The following is a 19,868-nucleotide window of genomic DNA, read 5'->3' on the forward strand; positions in this document are numbered from 1 at the left end:
TATATATATATATATATATATCACAGTTTCTTTATCCATTTATCTATTGAAGGGCATCTAGGTTGGTTCCACAGTTTAGCTATTGTGAATTCTGCTGCTATAAACACTGATGTGGCTGTGTCCCTGTAGTATGCCACTTTTAAGTCCTTTGGGTATAGACTAAGGAGTAGGATAGCTGGGTCAAATGGTGGTTCCATTCCAAGATTCCAAAGAATCTCCATTCAGCTTTCCAGATTGGTGGCACCAATTTGCAATCTTACCAGAAATGTATGAATGTGCCTTTTTCCCCACATCCTCACTAACATTTATTGTTGTTTGTATTCTTTTTTATTGGTTTTATTTTTTAAATACATGACAGCAGAATGCATCACAATTCTTATTACACATATAGAACAATTTTCATACTTCTTTTTGTATATAAAGTATGTTCACACCAACTCAAGTCTCATACATGTACTTTGTATATTGATGTCTATTACATTCCACCATCCTTGCTAATCCCCTGCCCACTTCCTTTCCTTCCCACCCCTCTGCCCTATCTAGAATTCATCTATTCCTCCCATGTTCCCCCTCCCTACCCCACTATGAGTCAGCCTCCTTATATCAGAGAAAACATTTGGCATTTATTTTTTGGGGATTGGCTAACTTCACTTAGCATTATCTTCTCTAACTCCATCCATTTACCTGCAAATGCCATGATTTTATTCTCTTTTATTGCTGAGTAAAATTCCATTGTATGTTGTTTGTATTCTTAATAGCTGCCATTCTGACTGGAGTGAGGAGAAATCTTAGAGTAGTTTTGATTTGCATTTCTCTAATTCCTGGAGGTGTTGAACATTTTTTTATATATTTGTTGATCAAATGATTGATTGTATATATTCTTCTGAGAAGTGTTTGCTCAGTTTCTTAGACCGTTTATTGGGTTGTTTGTTTTTTCGGTGCTAAGTTTTTAAAATTCTTTATATATCCTGGAGATCAGTGCTCTGTCTGATTTGCATGTGGTAAAAATTTGCTCCCATACTGTAGTTTCTTTCTTCACCTCATTGTTTCTTTTGTTGAGAAGAAGCTTTTTAATTTGAATCCATTCCATTTATTAATTCTTAATTTTATTTCTTGCACTTTATGGGTCTCATTAAGGAATTTGGGGCCTAATCCGACTTGATAAAGATTTGGGCCTGCTTTTTCTTCTATCAGGTGTGGGGGCTCTGCTTCAATTCCAAGGTCTTTGATCCACTTTGAGTTTTGTGCATGGTGAGAGATAGGGGCTTAATTTCATTTTGCTACATATGGATTTCCAGTTTTCCCAGCACCATTTGTTGAACAGGCTATCTTTTCTCCAATGTGTGTTTTGTATGCTTTCAACTAGTATAACTGTATTTATGTGGGTTTGTCTGTCTTCTATTCTATACAGTTTGTCTACATGTCTGTTTTGGTGCCAATACCATGCCGTTTTTATTACTGTGGCTCTGTAGTATGGTTGAAGGTCTGATATTGTGATGCTACCTGCTTCACTCTTCTTGCTACAGGTTGCTTTGGCTATTCTGGGTCTCTTTATTTTTCCAAATGAATTTCATGATTACTTTTTCTATTTCTATGAGGTATGATGTTGGGATTTTAATTGGTATCACATTGAATCTGTACAGCGCTTTTGGTAGTATGGTCATTTTGACAACATTAATTCTGCCTATCGAAGAGAATGGGAGATTTTCCACCTTCTAAGGTCTTCTTCAATTTCTTTCTTTAGTGTTCTGTAGTTTTCCTTGTAGAGGTCTTTTACCTCTTTTGTTAAATTGATTCCCAACTATTTTATTCATTTTTTGAGGCTATTGTGAATGTGGTGGTTTTTCTAATTTCTCTCTCAGAGGATTCATCAGTGATGTATAGAAATGCATTTGATTTATGGGTATTGATTTTATATCCTGCTACTTTGCTGAATTCATTTATTAAATCTAGAAGTTTTCTGGTGGAATTTTTTTGATCCTCTAAGTATAGAATCATGAATGGATATGTTAAAGGTAATATGATGATCAGTAAGAAGACTATAGAGCACATCATATGACTAACCTGGGGAGAAGGATAGTGTCCATTTCACCAGTATTGAGCCCCCTCCAACAAGAACTTCACAGTACAATGCCAGGGCTTTTGCCTTCCCCTAGCACCTTATGGGAGAAAGAACATGGGTATTTTGAGGGGAAAAGTTACACAGAATCATAAAATTAGAATTGGGAGGGTCATCTATCCAAGTAAGACCCCCAATTCTTCTGTTGAGATTTATGTTTGACTGTGAGGTCTGTAGTAAGAAGTATCTTCCGATTGCTCATCAATCAGAACAATCTTCAGAAAGTATTCTATCAATGCTTTAATAAATAAGTCCAGTCTCAAAACAAAACAAAACTCCCTGAATGTTATGCAGTCTCTCATTTTGGCAAAGCCCTGGAAAACTAATTAACTGTTTTCACACAATTAAATCAATGGTGCCTTTGAGAATGGAAAATAACTTCCCAGGCTCTATAACTGGCCTATGCCTGAATGTATGCCCACCCACTCCCCAACCTGGCTGTGTGGCTCAGGACCACTGACATCCTCCTATTAGTATGTATTGGTGCATAACCATTGTTTTAGTCAATTTTTTTTTCACTGCTGTGACCAAAAGACCTGACAAGAACAATTAGAGGAGGAAAAGTTTATTGGGGGGTTCAGAGTTTCAGAGGTCTCTGTTCATAGAAGGCTGGCTGCATTCCTCAGTGTTCAAGGTGATGCAGAACATCATGGTAGAAGAGTGTGGTGGAGAAAAGCAACTCAGGACATGATGATCAGGAAGGAAAAGGAGGCATGGGGAGACACTCTGAGAAGAGAAGAGAAATAAGGACAAAAATGGCATTCCCCAGGGATCTGCCCCCTCTAGCCAAACCCTACCTCTTCTAGTTACCATCCAGTTAATCCCTATTGGTTTAAGGCTTGATCCCTGATTGAGTTAAGGCTTCCATAATCCAATCATTTCACCTCAGAGCCTACCTACTTTGTCTCACACGTGACATTTTGGGGACACCTCAAATCTAAACCATAACAACCATCTCTTCCAATGTCATTGAACACACATACTCCTGCCCTAGCCCACTCTTGCTCCATCTACCCCAAATTTACATGGCTTACACTCCCTACCACCCAGAAGATCAGCCAAGAAAGCAAAAGTGTCCATATACCTTCTGAGAATGATAAAAATGGGAGGGGTAGACAGAAGGTACAGGAGAGGGGAGCTGGTGAGTGGGAACAAGGAAAATAAATGAAGAAATAACTGAAGAGTCACCTGTGCCATCTTCCCACCTTTAACATATTCAAGAACTGAAAACTCTGCTTCTACACATTTTCTGAAAAACTGGTGATGGGGAGAACCCTCTTTCTTTGAGATTACTACCAAGTTGCTCACAGAAAAAGCCTTGACTGCTGAGTCCCAGTCATGCCAAAGCGTGCCTGGTGAGTTGGTACCTGTGACTTTACCATCCTCGTGAATCAGCCCTAATCTGATCATGTGTTCCAGACTGAGGGCAGCGACTGTGAATGTAACCCTACTGGGAAGAACTTTCCAGAAAATCAAATCCTGATCAAGCGCATGATGATTAAGTGTGCTGATGTGGCCAACCCATGTCGCCCCTTGGACCTGTGCATCGAATGGGCCGGGAGGATCTCCGAGGAGTATTTTGCACAGGTGCGCTGACTTGAGGGAGGTTCCACTTACTGTCTAGGAGTGGGCCCAAGGCCATAGAACTCTGTGGGTCCTCCCGCTGAGTAACTTTTTATCAATTACTGACCTCTTCCCTGGAAGGAGGCAGCTCTCCTCTGCCTGGTGTAGACTTCTGGTTCTGAAGGGACTAACCTACAGTATCCTAAGGGAAGTCCCTCTGGGAGAAGGGGAGTAGACTGAGCCTATGGAAGTAAATCTTATCCTCAAATTGTTGGATCCTGAATTTCCACAAGAACTAGGAAATCTCCCATTCATTTACCAGATTATTAGTGAGTGCCTCCACAGTGCATTCTGGGAACACAGACATGAGTAAGATACATCCCTGATATGGGTCACTCATGGTCCAGTCAGGGAGGGATGTGCACATAGATAGGCCCACATGAAAAAAAAATGAACATCTAAAGGAAGTGTATATATTAAGTGCTACAGAAATTCAGATAAAGGGGGGGTTTTGGACAAGTGATATCAGAGTTGTTTTTTTTCCTGAAGGATATAGAAACGCAGAAATAGAAAAAGACTTTCTGGAAAAATAGGATTTTTATATAAGGAGAACAGCAATATGTAATTCACCTTAACTGTGGGAGTAAAAAGAGGAATTAAGAAAAATTCAGAAAAGAGTAGACTATCACATGCCATTTGAACTATAGCCCTACTTCCAGAGAAAAGTTTCTAAGGATTGGTGTGTATGTACATGACAGGAGATAAGTAGCCACAGTGACCGCATTTGGAGGCATCTGTTTGGCTGGAATGTACTACTGAGGAAGGATAACAAATTGCCAACAGTGTCTAGCAGGGCTGGGAGGGAAGATGGCCAACAGAGAACCGGGTAAGCTAACTGTAGCTTGCAAGGCTGAGAAGGAGCTGCTGAATTGAAGAAAAGTAGGACAGGCAGTTCTGAGCTTGCCAGAAGAGGGGAGGGGAACAAATTATTCCTTGAACACCAGTGGATATTTTAAGGCTGCTTGATCAACTGTCCTGAAACCAGTGAGCAAAGCCAAACACTGGTAGGAGGCCATTAATGGGCTTCCTAGGATCCACACAGAGGATGTGAAGTCCTACTCCAAGCTTTTCTCAGTGTGTGAATGGGGAATGGGAGAGAATCACTGTTAAGTTCACTGATGTAAGCTTCCTACTTAGGCATCCTTTTCCCTGAGTCAGCGTGACCTAAAAATCCAAAAAGTTACAAAGGCAGCCTCTGATCAGCTGGCTTCTGGCTTAATATAGCATTAGGAAAAGTGGATCTTACTATGCAGCTTTGTGAAGTATGGCTTTACACACATTACACCATAATGTGCGTAGTACCCAGATTTCCACATACCTTGAGAGAACTGCATGGCTAATACTCAAATCAGAACAACCATAGTTTGCCTGTCGGTCATTCCTCTGTAAAAACAGTGCTCCATGAAAAAAGTAACTAGTTCAGCTCACAACTCAATTCCTGTTGATGACCATCAGACCAGGCTGGTATACAGCACACGGGCTTTCTGTGTACTTCCTTTTGTCATGCTGAATATTAAGAGACATACTCAAAAGGTGGAGATTTAATAAAATTAGTAATTATTATACAGCTTCCAAAAAGTAATTTCTTAGGTGAAACTTTTTTTTTTTTTAATTTTAAGCATAAGACAGTGAAAATACAATGACAATTGCTCTTAATACTATTTGGTGCCAGTTCCTTGATTTATGCAAACTTGCCAGTAGATTTAACCACTGTTGCTTCTGTTCCCTCAGTATGTTAACTAGTAGTAGTGATTTGAGTAGTAGTAATATTGGTCAGACTTTGAAAATAGTTATCTTTTAAATAATAAAAACAGATCAGAAAGAGGGGCTAAGCCCCCTAAGATCAATGCTGTAGGAGGGAGTGTGGTATAGCATGAGAAGTTGGAGATGTCAGTGTCAGAAACCTGACCTCAGTCACTGCAGCAGGTGTGGTGGCTGACTTACCTAAGATTCAGGGCCTTGCTGAGCCTGTTTCTCTCTATATAAAAATGGATAATCACCATGTTCAGAGAATTGTTTGGAGAAACATGCTGTTGGCGTGAAGTCTCCTTATGTGCCCATGGCCCTGTGGTGGTGTTTTCCTTACAGACGGATGAAGAGAAGAGACAGGGGCTACCAGTGGTGATGCCAGTGTTTGACCGGAATACCTGCAGCATCCCCAAGTCCCAGATCTCCTTCATTGACTACTTCATAACAGATATGTTTGATGCGTGGGATGGTAAGTTAGTGGCTGCTTCACCACTCACAGAGAACACTTACCATTAATTACATAGGCTAGTCCTAAAGGCAGATGAAATACTTTTTTCAAAAGTTATTTGTGGCCAGAAAGGTGTGTCCCTAGCACCTAGCTCAGAGCCTTGAGTACAGAGGACTCAATGAATGTATGACAACTGGATAAACAAGGTTTCAGCTCCTCAAATGCTATGTTTCCAAACCAATTTATTCTTTCATTGGAGGAAACTCCAGAAAGATGCAAAAAAAAAAAAAATACATCCACTCTGAATTACAGGTTAATGTCATCGATGGCCAGCTTTCTAAATAATTAAAAGGACCTGTATGTTTTGCAGCCTAAGGCCTAACCTTGGATATGTCTCCAATTCTAATCCCAAACTTACCTCAGAGAGCCCCTGCCTGATAAATGCTCCAGCAATCCAACTTAATTTAACAGATTTCTTTTGATTCTTTTATGTTCTTGCAGCCTTTGCACATCTGCCAGCCCTGATGCAGCACTTGGCGGATAACTACAAACACTGGAAGACATTAGATGACCTAAAGTGCAAAAGTCTGAGGCTTCCGTCTGACAGCTAAAGCCAAACCAGTTGGGGACCTCTTGATCTACAAAGGGCACTGTGAATCACAGTAGTGTACAAGAGGCTTTCCTTTATAATTATAATGACAGGTGTAGGTTAAAGAGCAAATGTTTAATATTTGACCTTGAATCATGCAAGCCCCCAAATTTCATTTTTAGAAAGTTATGTTCCATGAAAAAAATATATTTCTTTTGAATGATCACTTAGTGACAGATCAAATACTTGGCAAACTCCTTTGCTGTGCCATCATCCTGTGAAGCCTTGTCACTATGGAGCTGATTCACTGTAACTAGTAGGATACAAGAAACTGGCGCCTGTGAGCCCATCCCCTGGATGGTGACCAAATAGCTTAGCTAGTGTTCAGCTCATCTCTTACCATAAAAGTCATCAACACTGTTTAGCTTGACTATTTTCCTCAAGAAAAGGATTCCTAAGAAGCTTATCTGAACAGATCTATCTAAGAAAAAAGCTACATAAAATGAGCAGAACAACTAGGACCAAATTGTTGATCGACTAGCTAGCTTCACAGCTTCTATGGCTAGGTGGATCTTCTGGGTTGAGGGTGTGACACCCAAGTTAGGATGCTGCCTTGGCCTGGCATGTGCCCCTCTAGATGAGGCTGAGCAGTCTGTGTCACCCTCCGTGTGAAAGGAATTCATCTGAACAGAAAGGCATCCATGACTGGGGAGGAGTGGCATTGCACGTGGGGGGAATCCTGAGCTTCCCTTACTTACAGCTCACGGGGGCAGCCACACGGCACTACACTGAGTATTAATCTAAAAGCCATTAAATCTGAATGCCCTTGGACAAGCTTTTTTTTTAAAAAAAAAATTTATATACATTTGCTGTTAAAAATTTTTATTAAAACGATCTAAATTTTCTGGGTCTAAGCCCATGGCATTTGTTGTGCCGTGCACCACCTAGACATATATATCTGGGGAGGGGATGGGGGAGTTTCAAGGTTCAGAGATTTTTAACTTATCTATATTTGAGATCATGCCATTTGCTTAAATGATATAGAAAGGGATTGCAAGATGTGTAAATATATCAGAAAATAGGTATATGGAGAGGCAGTAAATACTATTTTAAGCTATTAACTGTATGCTAAAAGCTTCTAAAGCACAAGTGCATATTTTTATACAGCTCTTTTCACATAAAGTCAGACTGGAGATTTTCCTTTCTTTACCAGCCAACACTTCTCTATGTATACGAACATTAGAAACTCAGCAAACAAAATATCTTCATTTTTTCTTTCTCTGTACTCCATGCTGCATATAAGAGGTATAAACAGAGACGGAATTAATTGAATCACTAATTACTTTTGTTTCCAAATTAAAATTGGTATGCAGAACACTCAAAACTGGTACATGGGAAGAAAAAAAATGACTTATCACTACATAATGTGCCAATGTTTTTTTCTATGTTTTGTACCAAAAATGGAAACATATATGACGATTCCATGTGATGAAATATATCTAAATTATTTTTGTTAGATGATAAGAGAACTTGCTTGGTCAGGACAGCAGCCAGCTTTGTATTGTAATGCTGCATTATGTAAATGTGATGAAATGTTTTTGTGAAGTACTTGTAACTAAATTCCTACAGCCATTTTTCATCCCCAACAGCTGTTTTTATTTTACCTCTTTGGCCTAAATTTTTCATAATTTCAAATTTTGCGTTTAGTGTCCTTTATTTCATGAGTCACACACTTTGTTTTCAGAACACATTAAAATCAGGATGCCAGAATCCCATATTAAGGAGCTAAATAATTTGACTAGGCTTCAGAAGCGTGTCTGAGGCAAGGACGATCTTTTCCTGACTATCTTGCTGTCCGCTCCATTTGGTTAGTAACGTTTATCAGGTCCCTGACATCTTCTGTATGAAACATTACAGTTTACTCAGTGTTATGTCAAGTCAACTTCATATTCAAGCCTTAGTGTTGATGGTAAATGCTTTAAGAGAGCCAGGTACTCAAGCTTCAGTGCGGCTCTGCTCTGTATCAGTATACTCTACAGTGTAATTTTTCTAAGTTGCTAGCTATGAGTATTTTCTGCCATAAGGTCAACTTACTAGAAATATAGTCCTGCAGGTAGTAGATATATCAGTTTCTGTATGCTAAAATAATGTAGAAATAATTGAGCAACTATTATAATTTCCTCTTATACTCAGTTGTTTACTAAAATATCATGTATTTTTAATTAATTTTTAAGAAAAACTAATTAAAGTGACATTATTACTATTACTACTAGCAAGAAGAAGGAAAAGTTATCAGAATTGTTACTTAACCCAGAATGATTCGATAGCTTCACTGGCATTCTTTACTTCTAACTTAAGGTTTTGAAATTTACTTGCTCTCAGAGTTCAGGACTAGTTAGCCTTCTGGGCAAAGAACAATCATAATCAGCACCTGTTCCACTTGAGACAAATGGAAAGGATGATCCAACACTTTTAATTGTGTTATGTGAATACAGCCATAGATTGAGGTAAAAGTATTTTTAAAAACAAATGGCAAAGGCTGGAGTTGTGGCTCAGAGGTACAGCACTTGCCAAGGACATATGAGGCACTGAGTTCAATCCTCAGCACCACATAAAAATAAATAAATAAATAAATAAATAAAGTTATTTTTTTCATGTACAATTTAAAAAAATATTTTAAAAAATGACAAGGTATGATACATAGTGTTAGGTATTAAAAGCTAAGCTTGGGAAATAGAAAAAAATGCAATTACATATTGACCTAAATTATCATTTTCTTCTAAACTGAAAGTTCAAAGTTTAGCAATTACATGTAATTACTGAGCAGCAGTTGAATTTAAGTCCCCACCAGAATCATGTTGCTAACCCTCTAGCTCTGACCTCAGAGCTCTCACGAAAAAAGCCATCAAGTCCTCTGACTGAGCTGGAGGCTACCTTCTGAATACACAAGTTTCTCATGATGGAAAAGTAGTTAGCTGGACAATAACCACAGTAGGGATTCACTGTGGTACTGTTCGATCCTCAAGCTCATGTATGGTTTTCACCACTCCATTCAAACAGATCACTCTCACAAGATACTAACCCAGAATAGGTTAAGAAATGAAAGTTTAAAATCTCTGAATTCCTATGTCTTTTACAACTTCAGAAACATCTTTATTAATTCATGAGCCAATGTAGAATTTGCAAAGAATAAGTTAGTAAAGGGGGAAAAGTCTATATAGAGAAGAAAATTAAAAAGCTTTAAAGGAGTCCGAAGAAACCTAGCCAAAGTGATCCCAATCTGATGCACTCAGACTAGACTGCACGTCCACTGAGGTTGGGGATGCTACCCATGCCCCACCTTCAGGTGAAGCTCTTTGTGATTTTTCAAATATGCCTCGATAACAACACTTAGTTGGCTAAAAGGCAGTGTTAATTTTCACATAGAAGTAGCTTAAGTTTTAGTATAGTTTTCTCTAAAGCTTTTTTTCTTATGAATTCAAACAGCAATAATGACTGTAAACACTAACTGGCTTTCCTCAAGTGGTAGTCATATAGTCATTTATCTCACTCCCTCCTCCTCGATTCCTGTGTTTAAAGTTGCTCAATGATGACATCAGGCACTACACAGCTAACCATCTCAAGGTCTTACCTCCTTAGCCCTAGGTGTCTTCATTTATGACATTATTCCATTAGTCTACCTAGATGACCTTAACTCTTCCAGTCTTTGTGGGTAGCTGGGAATATTAAGACCAGTAAAAACAAGGATTTATAAAGATTCCATTTAGGAAGTATGTCTGTGTATAAGGAGCAAATATGCAGAAGTGTCCTTTGAGGAGGATTAGCTTCTGAAAATCAGTCACCTCGCCCTTTCTTTAATAGGATTCTTTAATCAGAAGATTAAGAATAATTTCATAATTAAGTCCACTGAATTTTTACTGTGGAGAATATTTTGGAGATTGAACTCAGGGGCATGCAACCACTGACCCACAGCCTTGAGCCCTATTTTGTATTTTATTTAGAGACAGGGTCTCATGAGTTGCTTAGCACCTCACTTTTGCTGAGGCTGGCTTTGAACTCTTGATCTTCTTGCCTCAGCCTCCTGAGCCACAGGCATGCACCACTGCGCCCAGCTGAGAATACTTTTTAACTTTTATTTTTCAGCACTAAAAGTGAGAGCATATTCTGTCACAAGGCTGGTGAGGTAAAGATGATCCAATCTCAACACACACAGAAGGAGCATTTCATATTAACTCCGAGGTCGGTCAATCAGGCACTTGCAGCCACAGTCCTGATTCTGGAAACACTGTGCTGCTCTGCTGGTCTAGGACTCATCGTTGGAACACCTGAGGGGCAGCTGCTGTTCTAGTACTAATTTGGCCAATAGCATTCAAGCCAATTCACACTGGGAAAGAAATATACCTTCATAAGACATCTATGGATTTTAGTATGTAAGAATTTTAGTTGCCACAACTAACTTATTAATGATTTAAACAAATCAGTTGGTACTCCCCCCCAAAAAAATCACTGATAGTTATTAAAGGCCAGGGAAATTTATAGAAATATTTATCACAAGAATTCTTTTTGGGGGGGCACGGGGGTACCGGGGATTGGACTCAGGGGCACTCAACCATTAAGCCACAACACCTCAGCCCTATTTTGTATTTTACTTAGAGACAAGGTCTCACCAAGTTGCTTAGCTCCTCACCATTGCTGAGGCTGACTTTGAACTCATGATTCTCCTGCCTCAGCCTTTCAAGGTGCTGGGATTACAGGTATGGGTCACTGTACCTGGCTTATCACAAGAATTCTTAGTGAAATACACCGTAAAGGAATCCCAAAATAAAACTACTACTTTACTCTTACCCCTATTCCCACCATTTCACAATGGTTCAAGTTAAGCACTCACCACCTGTACAAAGTCCAATGGAAACTTGCGGTATGTTCTTTAGTGGGTTTTCTAATACCTGAGAAGCAATTTTTTTCTGGGTTGTAAGTGTGTAAAAACTCAGAACATGTAGAATTTTATGAACCAAACAGGGAAAAAAATACAAATTTAAATAATCAATATATTAATGTTTTTCAGAGTATTACTCTATATTTGATGTTCAAGGTTCATGCATATGTATTCTCAGTTCCTTAGACTAGACAGCAAGGTATAAGTCACCATTTTCCTCTAATTTCTGAAATAGTTTTAAACTGCGCAATCCAGATTCTCGCTCTCCATTTTTCCACAAAATAATGAGATGATCAGCAGAGCAAGTAACAAGTCCATGATCTTCAAAGTACAGAAACATCTGTAAGGAAAATTGAAACCACTGATTATAGGAACTTATGAAGAGAAGAGGCTGATACAAGAGTAGCATGTGTACTTACAAAATATGCTTTCAGACTTCCTTGGATTTGAATGTAGAGCTCTTTGATTTTCATGAGAAGTTTCATTTTTAAGTAGTGGTAACAGTTATATACAAAAACAACCACTATCTAAAATGTTAATAGTCAGAATGTTACTAATATTGCTCAACTACAAAATTATGAGTAACAGCTATTTTTGTAAACTAAGTGAATTCTCAAAGTATCTTCTAAATGTTATCATAATCTAATCCTTCAAGTATTGGTTTTAAGATTCTCTCAGGTACAGGTCCTGCCATGCCTGCTTTACTTAATCATTATGTATGTACCAATGGCACTCATAAAGTCTTTGAATTCCAAATTTCCCAAGATAAACATTGACTTCAACTCTATGAAAGTAGATGCACTCAATCAATCCACAAGCATTTACTAAGTGTCTCTGGTGTGTTTATGGTCCTTGCCCTCAAGAAGATCATACCAGTTGGGAAAACGAAACCTTAGCTGAAACAATTAGGGCACCAAGGAAAGACTTGGTAATTGGGTCCTAAATAATGCAGTACAGACTACAGCATGCCACAGAAACTCGAACAGAGAGGAGACCCAGAGATGAAACTGCAGTCACAGAAAGCTTCAGGAGAAAACTCTCCAAGGAAAGGGAGGAGATGTGCCTAGGAAAGGAAAAGGCTGGAGGCTAAGGACAGGACAGTGGAATGTGGATGAAAAGGCAGCATGAGCACCGGGGATGGAGGGACATGTCAGAGAGGAGGTAAGTGAACCCAAGGAAAGGATGAGGTCCTTGAAGGCAAGAGTGAAATACAGGAGAGGAGCAAACATGAAGGAACCAGAGGATGACAGTGTTCTCTGAAGTAACATACATTTCTGAAGACAGCAGGATGAGGCCACAGGTGAGAATTCACTGAAATATAGGAGTGAGGAGGGAAAATATCAGCACAAAATTCATTAGGAGTCTGGAAAAGACAGAATTGAGTACACAGGTAGAAGGGCTGGGCCAGAAAGCAAGGATGAAAACATACAAGTGATGAGGAAATTCAGGAGACAGCACCTAGGAGAGCACTGAATTTGGAGCACTAAATTTTTATCAATGAAGTCAGGACGCTTTTTAAAAATGCTGAAGTATCAACACTTCAGGAAAATTCCTAAGAATCTGACTTACGACAAATATGCCATTTTCAAGGTCTCCCAACCACATAAAACCTTTTGACAGGTCCCTACTACTTAAAAAAAAAAAAAGTCTAAACTATTCAGCCTTACATACAAGACATTTGTAATCTAACCTGAAAGTACCATCTCAGGCTTTCTCTCACACTAGTGTCTTATCATGGGAACCCAATGCCCCTGCACAGCCAATCTGTTCCTTGCCACCAAGTAAATGCTGTCTTTGCCCTTGTCTACCACATGCCAAATTCACCACCTCCAAACTACAAATAGATGCCCAAGCAAAAATAAGGTAAAACAAATGAAAAACACAAAAATACAAAAACACAAAAAACTGAGCTACCTGGTAAAGCAAAGCAAAGCAGAGTAACACATAGTACCCAACATCAGAGAGCATACAGTGACAAGGCTATACACCTGCCTAACCTCCAGAGTTCAGCTCAAATCTGAAGTCCCATATCTTCCATCAATATTTACAGGACTCAGCAAGAAACGTTCTAGTTCCTGAGTATTCACTGTCTGCTACTCATCTGGGTCCATCATAAGCAGCCTAAACAAAGCTTATTAGCTTTGCCCCTTTCCTCTTCACTAGAATATAAGATCCATGAGGGCAAGGATTTTACATTTCTTTGCAAACTCTAGGGTTTATGTAATTTAGTATTAATTTCTGATATATAGAAAATGCGCAGTAGCCAGTGTGCTGCTGCTGCTACTCCTAAGTATGAATGTCTATTTGGATGAAAAGTAATTTGTTCCTCCCTAGCTATGAAAAAATTAAGAAATTCATTACTTAGGGCTCTGTTTACACAGTCATAGTTACCAGTTCCAACTATCTCTTTATCTTGACTGATCTTATTTCTCCATTACAGGCAATGGTGCCTATAGTAAACAGTAATGTGTTTGGATTTCCCTAAGTTAGAATTTTATTTCTTATAATTTTCAACTATTTTCATATATGCACAATGATTATCAAGGTTTAAGGTTTAATAAAGTTAACAAATTATCATCCATCAAAGATAGGTCAAAACAGTGCTTTGGTCATGAATTTGATAGGTCCCTGGAAATCAGATTCTATTAAGGCTTTAACTTCACATGTTTAACTGTAAACCCTACACCCCCTGTGGACTACTAGTAGACATATATAGTTAACATTATTCACATTGCCTTTATTAGTTAACTATCTGTGTCTCACAAATGGTGAGTAAGTTCATGCTTAAAAGCAATACTTTCCTTGTTTGTTCAAATCCTCTCTCTGTAAAGGAAGACCTTAACTACCCCCACTTATCCTATTCCGTGTTCAGATATAACAGAGACCTACAGATGAGAGAGTTTAGGTCTTTCTGAGACAAAGAGCAGTGCAAGACAGAAGCAGGGAACCACATGGCCGGTGCTGTCCACTAAAAGCAGTACCTCCACAGAGGATGAGTGTCCAATCAAATCGCCAATGAGCTCCAGTGAACACAAAGTGGCATTTTCTTGCTGCTTTTTAATAGGTTGGCTGGCTTGTTTGTTCACTCTTCCAAATCCCCACATGTTAAAAAAACCTAAAAAAATGCAATCAGTTCTGTCATTTCCAAACTACTGAGCTTGACTTACAATAATGATATGAGACCAGAAAAACAGACAATATTTAAATGCAAAGATGTTCCACACTTATATTACCAAGCAGATGGCACCAAGTACTACACTGGGGTCTTTAAAATACATTATTTTGTTTCATCTTTTTTAACCGGCAAGGTTTGTTCCTAATTTCTTTTTATTGTCCCCACTTACCCATTAGTAAAGGTATATTAATATACACACACAAACACAGGGAATGAAAGAGATGTAAAAGATCTGAATGACAAAGTCTAAAACAGGAAATAATTAAGATCAATCAACAAAATCAAGGAAAAGCAGCATGTGTGTGTTAAACACAATACCCTAGGACCTCAGGTAAGTAAAAGAACCAGAGGAAACTAGAGGCACCAGCCTCTGATTTCATATTGGGTACTGGTAACTAATTCATTCAAACATCTAGAATTTTATTTTTCAAATGGAGCACCAAAAAGTCAAGAGCTCATGAGGTGATCACAAAGAAAAGTGTTCTTTTCCCATAAGTTATGTTTGATGTTAATGATAAAGAACACTTTAGTTTGACAACCGATGGTAAAAATTTTGTTTGTGTACCAATCAGAATTATAGACAATATAATTGAATAACTACTAGAAATAACTGTTTGCCCTCAAAACAATAAAATCCCAGTTGAACTAAAATAAAGAGGCAGTTCTACTTTAGGGCAATATTAAGAAGTGGATCCTAGATCCCAATTACCCTATACTTACTGTAAACATCTAATGCCTGTTTAGAGTACATTCTATTATTTCTGTGGCTTCACACAGTCACCTTTCTTCTGCCTGACATATGAGGAAGGAGAGACAGAGAAAGGCTACCTTTTGGGGAAAAGACACACACCTGTTGGTACAGGTTCAGCTGTGAGCTGCTGTTTTTCTCGTAACTCCCAAATGCGTACACTGCCATCTTCTGAGCATGAGATTAACTGCCTGTCAGAACAGAAAATCAGTAATATGGAGAGAGAGAGAGCATCATGGAAGACCAAATGCTGAATTTGCAATCAAAGAAATCATTGGAGCCCTTGACTGTTTTTTTTGTTGTTGTTGTTGTTGTTTTTTTCCAGCTTTTGGCATGAGTTCATAAAAATCACAATTGAGGGGCTAGGGTTGTGGCTCAGCAATAGAGCACGCACCTAGCATGTGAAAGGTCCTGGGTTTGATCCTCAGCACCACATAAAATAAATAAAATAAAGGTATTGTGTCCAACTACAACTAAAATATACATATGAAAAAAATCACAATTGAATGTAGCTTTACAATGCAAACTAAACACACTCTTCAGTAAAGGCACACATGACACTATGTGCATTGGCTCAAATGCTTTAAATTTTAAAAATTTCTCCATTTAAAAAATTGCATTTAGGAGGGCTGGGGATATAGTTCAGTGGTGGAGCACTTGTTTAGCATGTGCAAGGCTCTGGTTGTGATCCCCAGAATGGGTGAAAAAGACATTCAGGTAAACTGCATGCATTATATTTTTACAATATTCTGAGCATTTGTATTCAGGGTGCCTCTTACTCTAAATATATCCTGCATAGAAAATAATGCTATTGTCTTCCCATAATTTCATCCGTAGAAACTCTGCAGCTACAGCTACTCTGAGAGGAAAACCCTCACTTCGAAGCCTTAGACAATGAGAAGCCTACCATTTAATTCTTTTTTTAAATATTTTTTTTAGTTGTAGATGAACACAATACCTTTATTTTATTCATTTTCTAAAAACTATTTTGTTTAGTTATAAATGGACGTAATACCTTTACTTTGTTTATTTATTTTTATGTGGTGCTGAGGATCAAACCCAGTGCCTCACATGTGCTAGGCGAGCACTCTACCCCCCAGCCACAACCCCAGCCCCTACCATTTAATTCTGATTATAAACAAACAACAACAAGGTGGGTTTATATAAAATATAAATAGGAAAATCAGTACGTTGTTAAATGCCACAGTCTTTAAACTTGTTTTTTAAAAAAAGCACCAAATTTAAATGATCTTTTCTTAGAATGATATTCAATATAATTCCTTTGAACCTTGGTTCCTGTAATCAACTCCTCTTCAGAGTCAGCCATAGGGCATTCTCCATTACCAAAAGAACACAGCAGGTCAAGCCACAGAGCCAGGTAGCTTGGTCACTTGAGAAATTACACTGGCAGCCCTAGGAACCGTGACTTACTTTCATCTACTGCAGAACAGATGGAACTTATACCTGTTTGGAAGTTTGGCAATATGCAGGACATTGGAGTCATGTGCAGTTTTCTGGCAGGCAATCACACGCTTCATTTGAAGGTTATACACATATAAACCCCTTCCAACTGCAGCAAATACATTCTGGGGGGGAAAAGTTATTAAAAAGGGGCATAAAACTAATGCCTACTACATCTGGTATAATAGATTCCCAGCCCTTGTGTGACATCAGAAAATCATGGTTACCTCCCCTGTTCCCAGCCTTCAGCCCAAGTTACTGTACTGCCCTCTGAAGTCCAAAAATGTCAAAGCACAAAGCTTTCCTTGGTGCTTGGTACTTTGATACAACTACTAATACAGAAAAGGCTCTGCATAACATTACTTTCTTCCTCGATGAGTTGTGACAGCTCAAGGAAGGAACTGTGGCTGGCAGCTTGGTCCTGCAGCAGCCTGGATTTTCATCTACGAAACACTATCCTTGAGAAAATTACTTAGCTTCTTTTGCCTGGAAAATGTGAGAAAAATTACTTGTACCCGGCATCTTAAGCAATCAAGAGACCTATAAATATGATTGAAAAAACATATGCTATAGTTGTACTATCATCATAAGATCCTCTGAAGGCTTCACAAAAAACGTTGTTTCTATGTAATGTTAGAAATACCTTTTTACTAAAACAACTTTAATTTTTTAAAAACATTTTTGCCAATTTCATCTTACTTCAGCTTCAAAACATCTTGTTAAGGTAGGAAAAACATGCATCATTGCCATTTTCCAGATGAGCAAGTTAAATTTTTAAAAAGTTTAAAATTACAAAAGAAATCAGGCACAGACTCAATACCAAAATCAAAGTCATGTTATTCCAGTTTCTTGCTCTTTCCTTATACCATACCACCTTGCTTCTGAAATTATTTTTAAGTTACTAGACATCAGGTAGCACTTGTCTTGGAATCATTCATTTTTATTCATTGGGTACCCTAAGAGGCAGACCTATCAAAAATTCCTACAGATTTCCCCCTGCTTTCAACCAGAGATGTTGAGCCCCTAATCCTTCTTGTTGGCTACAAACCCAACTCAGACCTACTAACTGGATTAGCTGTACCAAAGCATGCCCCTGAGCTTCCCAGAGTAAAAGTCGAATGATTAACAGAGTACTTAGGATTAAGTACTCTGTTCTCAGTAATGCAAGCTGAGACCAGTTGCCATGCATAATTAAAGGAAATGGCTAGCCAAGGTACTAAAGTCTAGAGCCCTAAGGATTATATTCAATGCAGAACCCCCAAAACTCATTCTACAAAGCAGGAAGTCCATGGAGTTCAAGTAATTAATCAAAGGCCATGTAGAAAATTATAAACATAATTAGAGAACTCATGAGCTTTGGGGCAGAGACATTCAACAGAGATACTCTATCAGTCATCCACCATCAACGATTAATGGAGGATAAAAAGAACCTAGAGATGGAAAGAACCCCCAACAAAAGAAAGAAAATTGGGGGAAACTGATTAATACTTACTCAAGCATTTATAGCGCTAATAAAGATTAATCAAAAAATCTTGAATACAAAATTTAAATACACACACACTTATATATAATTTTAGGGCTATAATAAGAACACTTTTCTGAGTGTTCTCATATATATAAGTGTGACCTATTGTTCTATCACATATATATATATTTTTTTCAAAATAAAATTGGGATACATAGAAACTTGATATTTAGGTGTACATGTATTTAAAAAAAATTTTTTTTCAAACCCAGTGCTTCACACATGTAGGCAAGTACTCTGCCACTGGGCTACAAGCCCCAGCCCTGTGTACGTGTATTTTTTTAATCCACTTTTATCCTATTCTTATGTTTTTGTTTTTAAAGAGAGATGCAAAGAAATTAAAAGCCTTTCCCTTTCAGTACACAACTTCTGAACTTTTTAAATAATAATAATAATATGTATGCCTTTAGAAAACCAGGATATAAAGGGACAAAATAAAGTGAAAGAAAAGCTTCCTCTAGTCCCCCTCCTCAATGTTTACATTTTTTGTGTGTGTGATCATGTTTAGAAAACTAACTCCCCCTTTCTGAGTTTCTCAGAGTAAAAGAGATCCCCCCAAACCCCATTCCCAGTACTAGAGATTGAACCCAGTGATGCTCTATCACTGAACTATATATCCCCAGCCCTTTTTATTTTGAGACAGAGACTTGATAAATTGCCTAGGCTGGACCTGAACTTTTGATCTTTCTAAGTGGCTGGGATTATAGCATAGGTCACCACAGAAGACTGTTTGTTTGTTTTCTTGTTTTTGTCAGGTCAGAGCCAAGATTCAGAAGTCCATTGGTACTGATCTTTCACAGCACAAGTGCTTCAAGAACATCACTGTCAAGGCCTAATATATGGATAGCAGCAATTAATCAATTATCTTCCCCAGATGTCAGCACACTAAAGATAAACATTCCTAGAATTTTTTGTTTTTATTTTTTTATCCCTCTCGGAAATGTACTAGAATCTTCAAAAGAATTTTTACAGTGTACTGAAAACAATTTGAAGCATTAACTTCGAATTCTGTCGGATTATTTAATCCAACCCAAAATTGTAATAGGGTTTCTAAATCTGCAGTCATCTAATCACTTCTTTGCCTGAAGATTAGGAGCAAAGATTTAAAAATCCTTTTTTAATGTAAGTGGTACAGTCTATGTAAAATATTAGACCATTTGAAGACACAACTTGAAACGATAGGGAATGATATTTTTATGTTCATTATGAGATTAAGTTTTAAAAATCAGAAATTTGGCTTATTAAAAAAGTTTATAGATAAAGTATAAACTTTATAGATAATGTATAGAATTTTTTTTTTTACCTCTTCATCACATGTGAAATGATGAATGGAAATGTCATTTGGTTTTTGACAGAGTTTTATTTCTTGCTGGGTGTCCAGCTGTGGAGATGGGTCCCAGAAGTTGCGTTCATAAGCCTGAATGGTCCAGTCCAGGACATCCCAGATGATCAGCTCTCCAACATGGGAGCCCGTAACAAAACTCTGATCTAGGCA

At 38.1% G+C, this 19,868-nt stretch overlaps 2 protein-coding genes across 10 annotated transcripts in view; one reads left to right on the forward strand and one right to left on the reverse strand.

The window, feature by feature from the left end:
- Positions 1-8,223, forward strand: part of Pde8b (phosphodiesterase 8B) — a 233,653-nt gene extending 225,430 nt beyond the window's left edge. For all 9 annotated transcript variants that reach the window (XM_048800167.1, XM_048800164.1, XM_048800165.1 and 6 more), the window contains 3 exons: positions 3,539-3,706; positions 5,831-5,960; positions 6,441-8,223. In XM_048800167.1, the coding sequence (XP_048656124.1) occupies positions 3,539-3,706; positions 5,831-5,960; positions 6,441-6,550 (408 nt within the window). In that variant the 3' untranslated portion in view covers positions 6,551-8,223. The remainder of the gene's footprint in view (positions 1-3,538; positions 3,707-5,830; positions 5,961-6,440) is intronic.
- Positions 8,224-11,558: 3,335 nt separating this feature from the next.
- Positions 11,559-19,868, reverse strand: part of Wdr41 (WD repeat domain 41) — a 45,024-nt gene continuing 36,714 nt past the window's right edge. The window contains exons 9-13 of the mRNA XM_048800174.1: positions 19,677-19,861; positions 16,852-16,973; positions 15,490-15,578; positions 14,446-14,579; positions 11,559-11,804 (exon numbers count right to left, since the gene is read on the reverse strand). Of these exons, the coding sequence (XP_048656131.1) occupies positions 11,652-11,804; positions 14,446-14,579; positions 15,490-15,578; positions 16,852-16,973; positions 19,677-19,861 (683 nt within the window). The 3' untranslated portion in view covers positions 11,559-11,651. The remainder of the gene's footprint in view (positions 11,805-14,445; positions 14,580-15,489; positions 15,579-16,851; positions 16,974-19,676; positions 19,862-19,868) is intronic.

The sequence above is a fragment of the Marmota marmota genome, unplaced genomic scaffold (assembly GCF_001458135.2).
Source record: "Marmota marmota marmota unplaced genomic scaffold, marMar, whole genome shotgun sequence".
Lineage (NCBI taxonomy): Eukaryota > Metazoa > Chordata > Mammalia > Rodentia > Sciuridae > Marmota > Marmota marmota.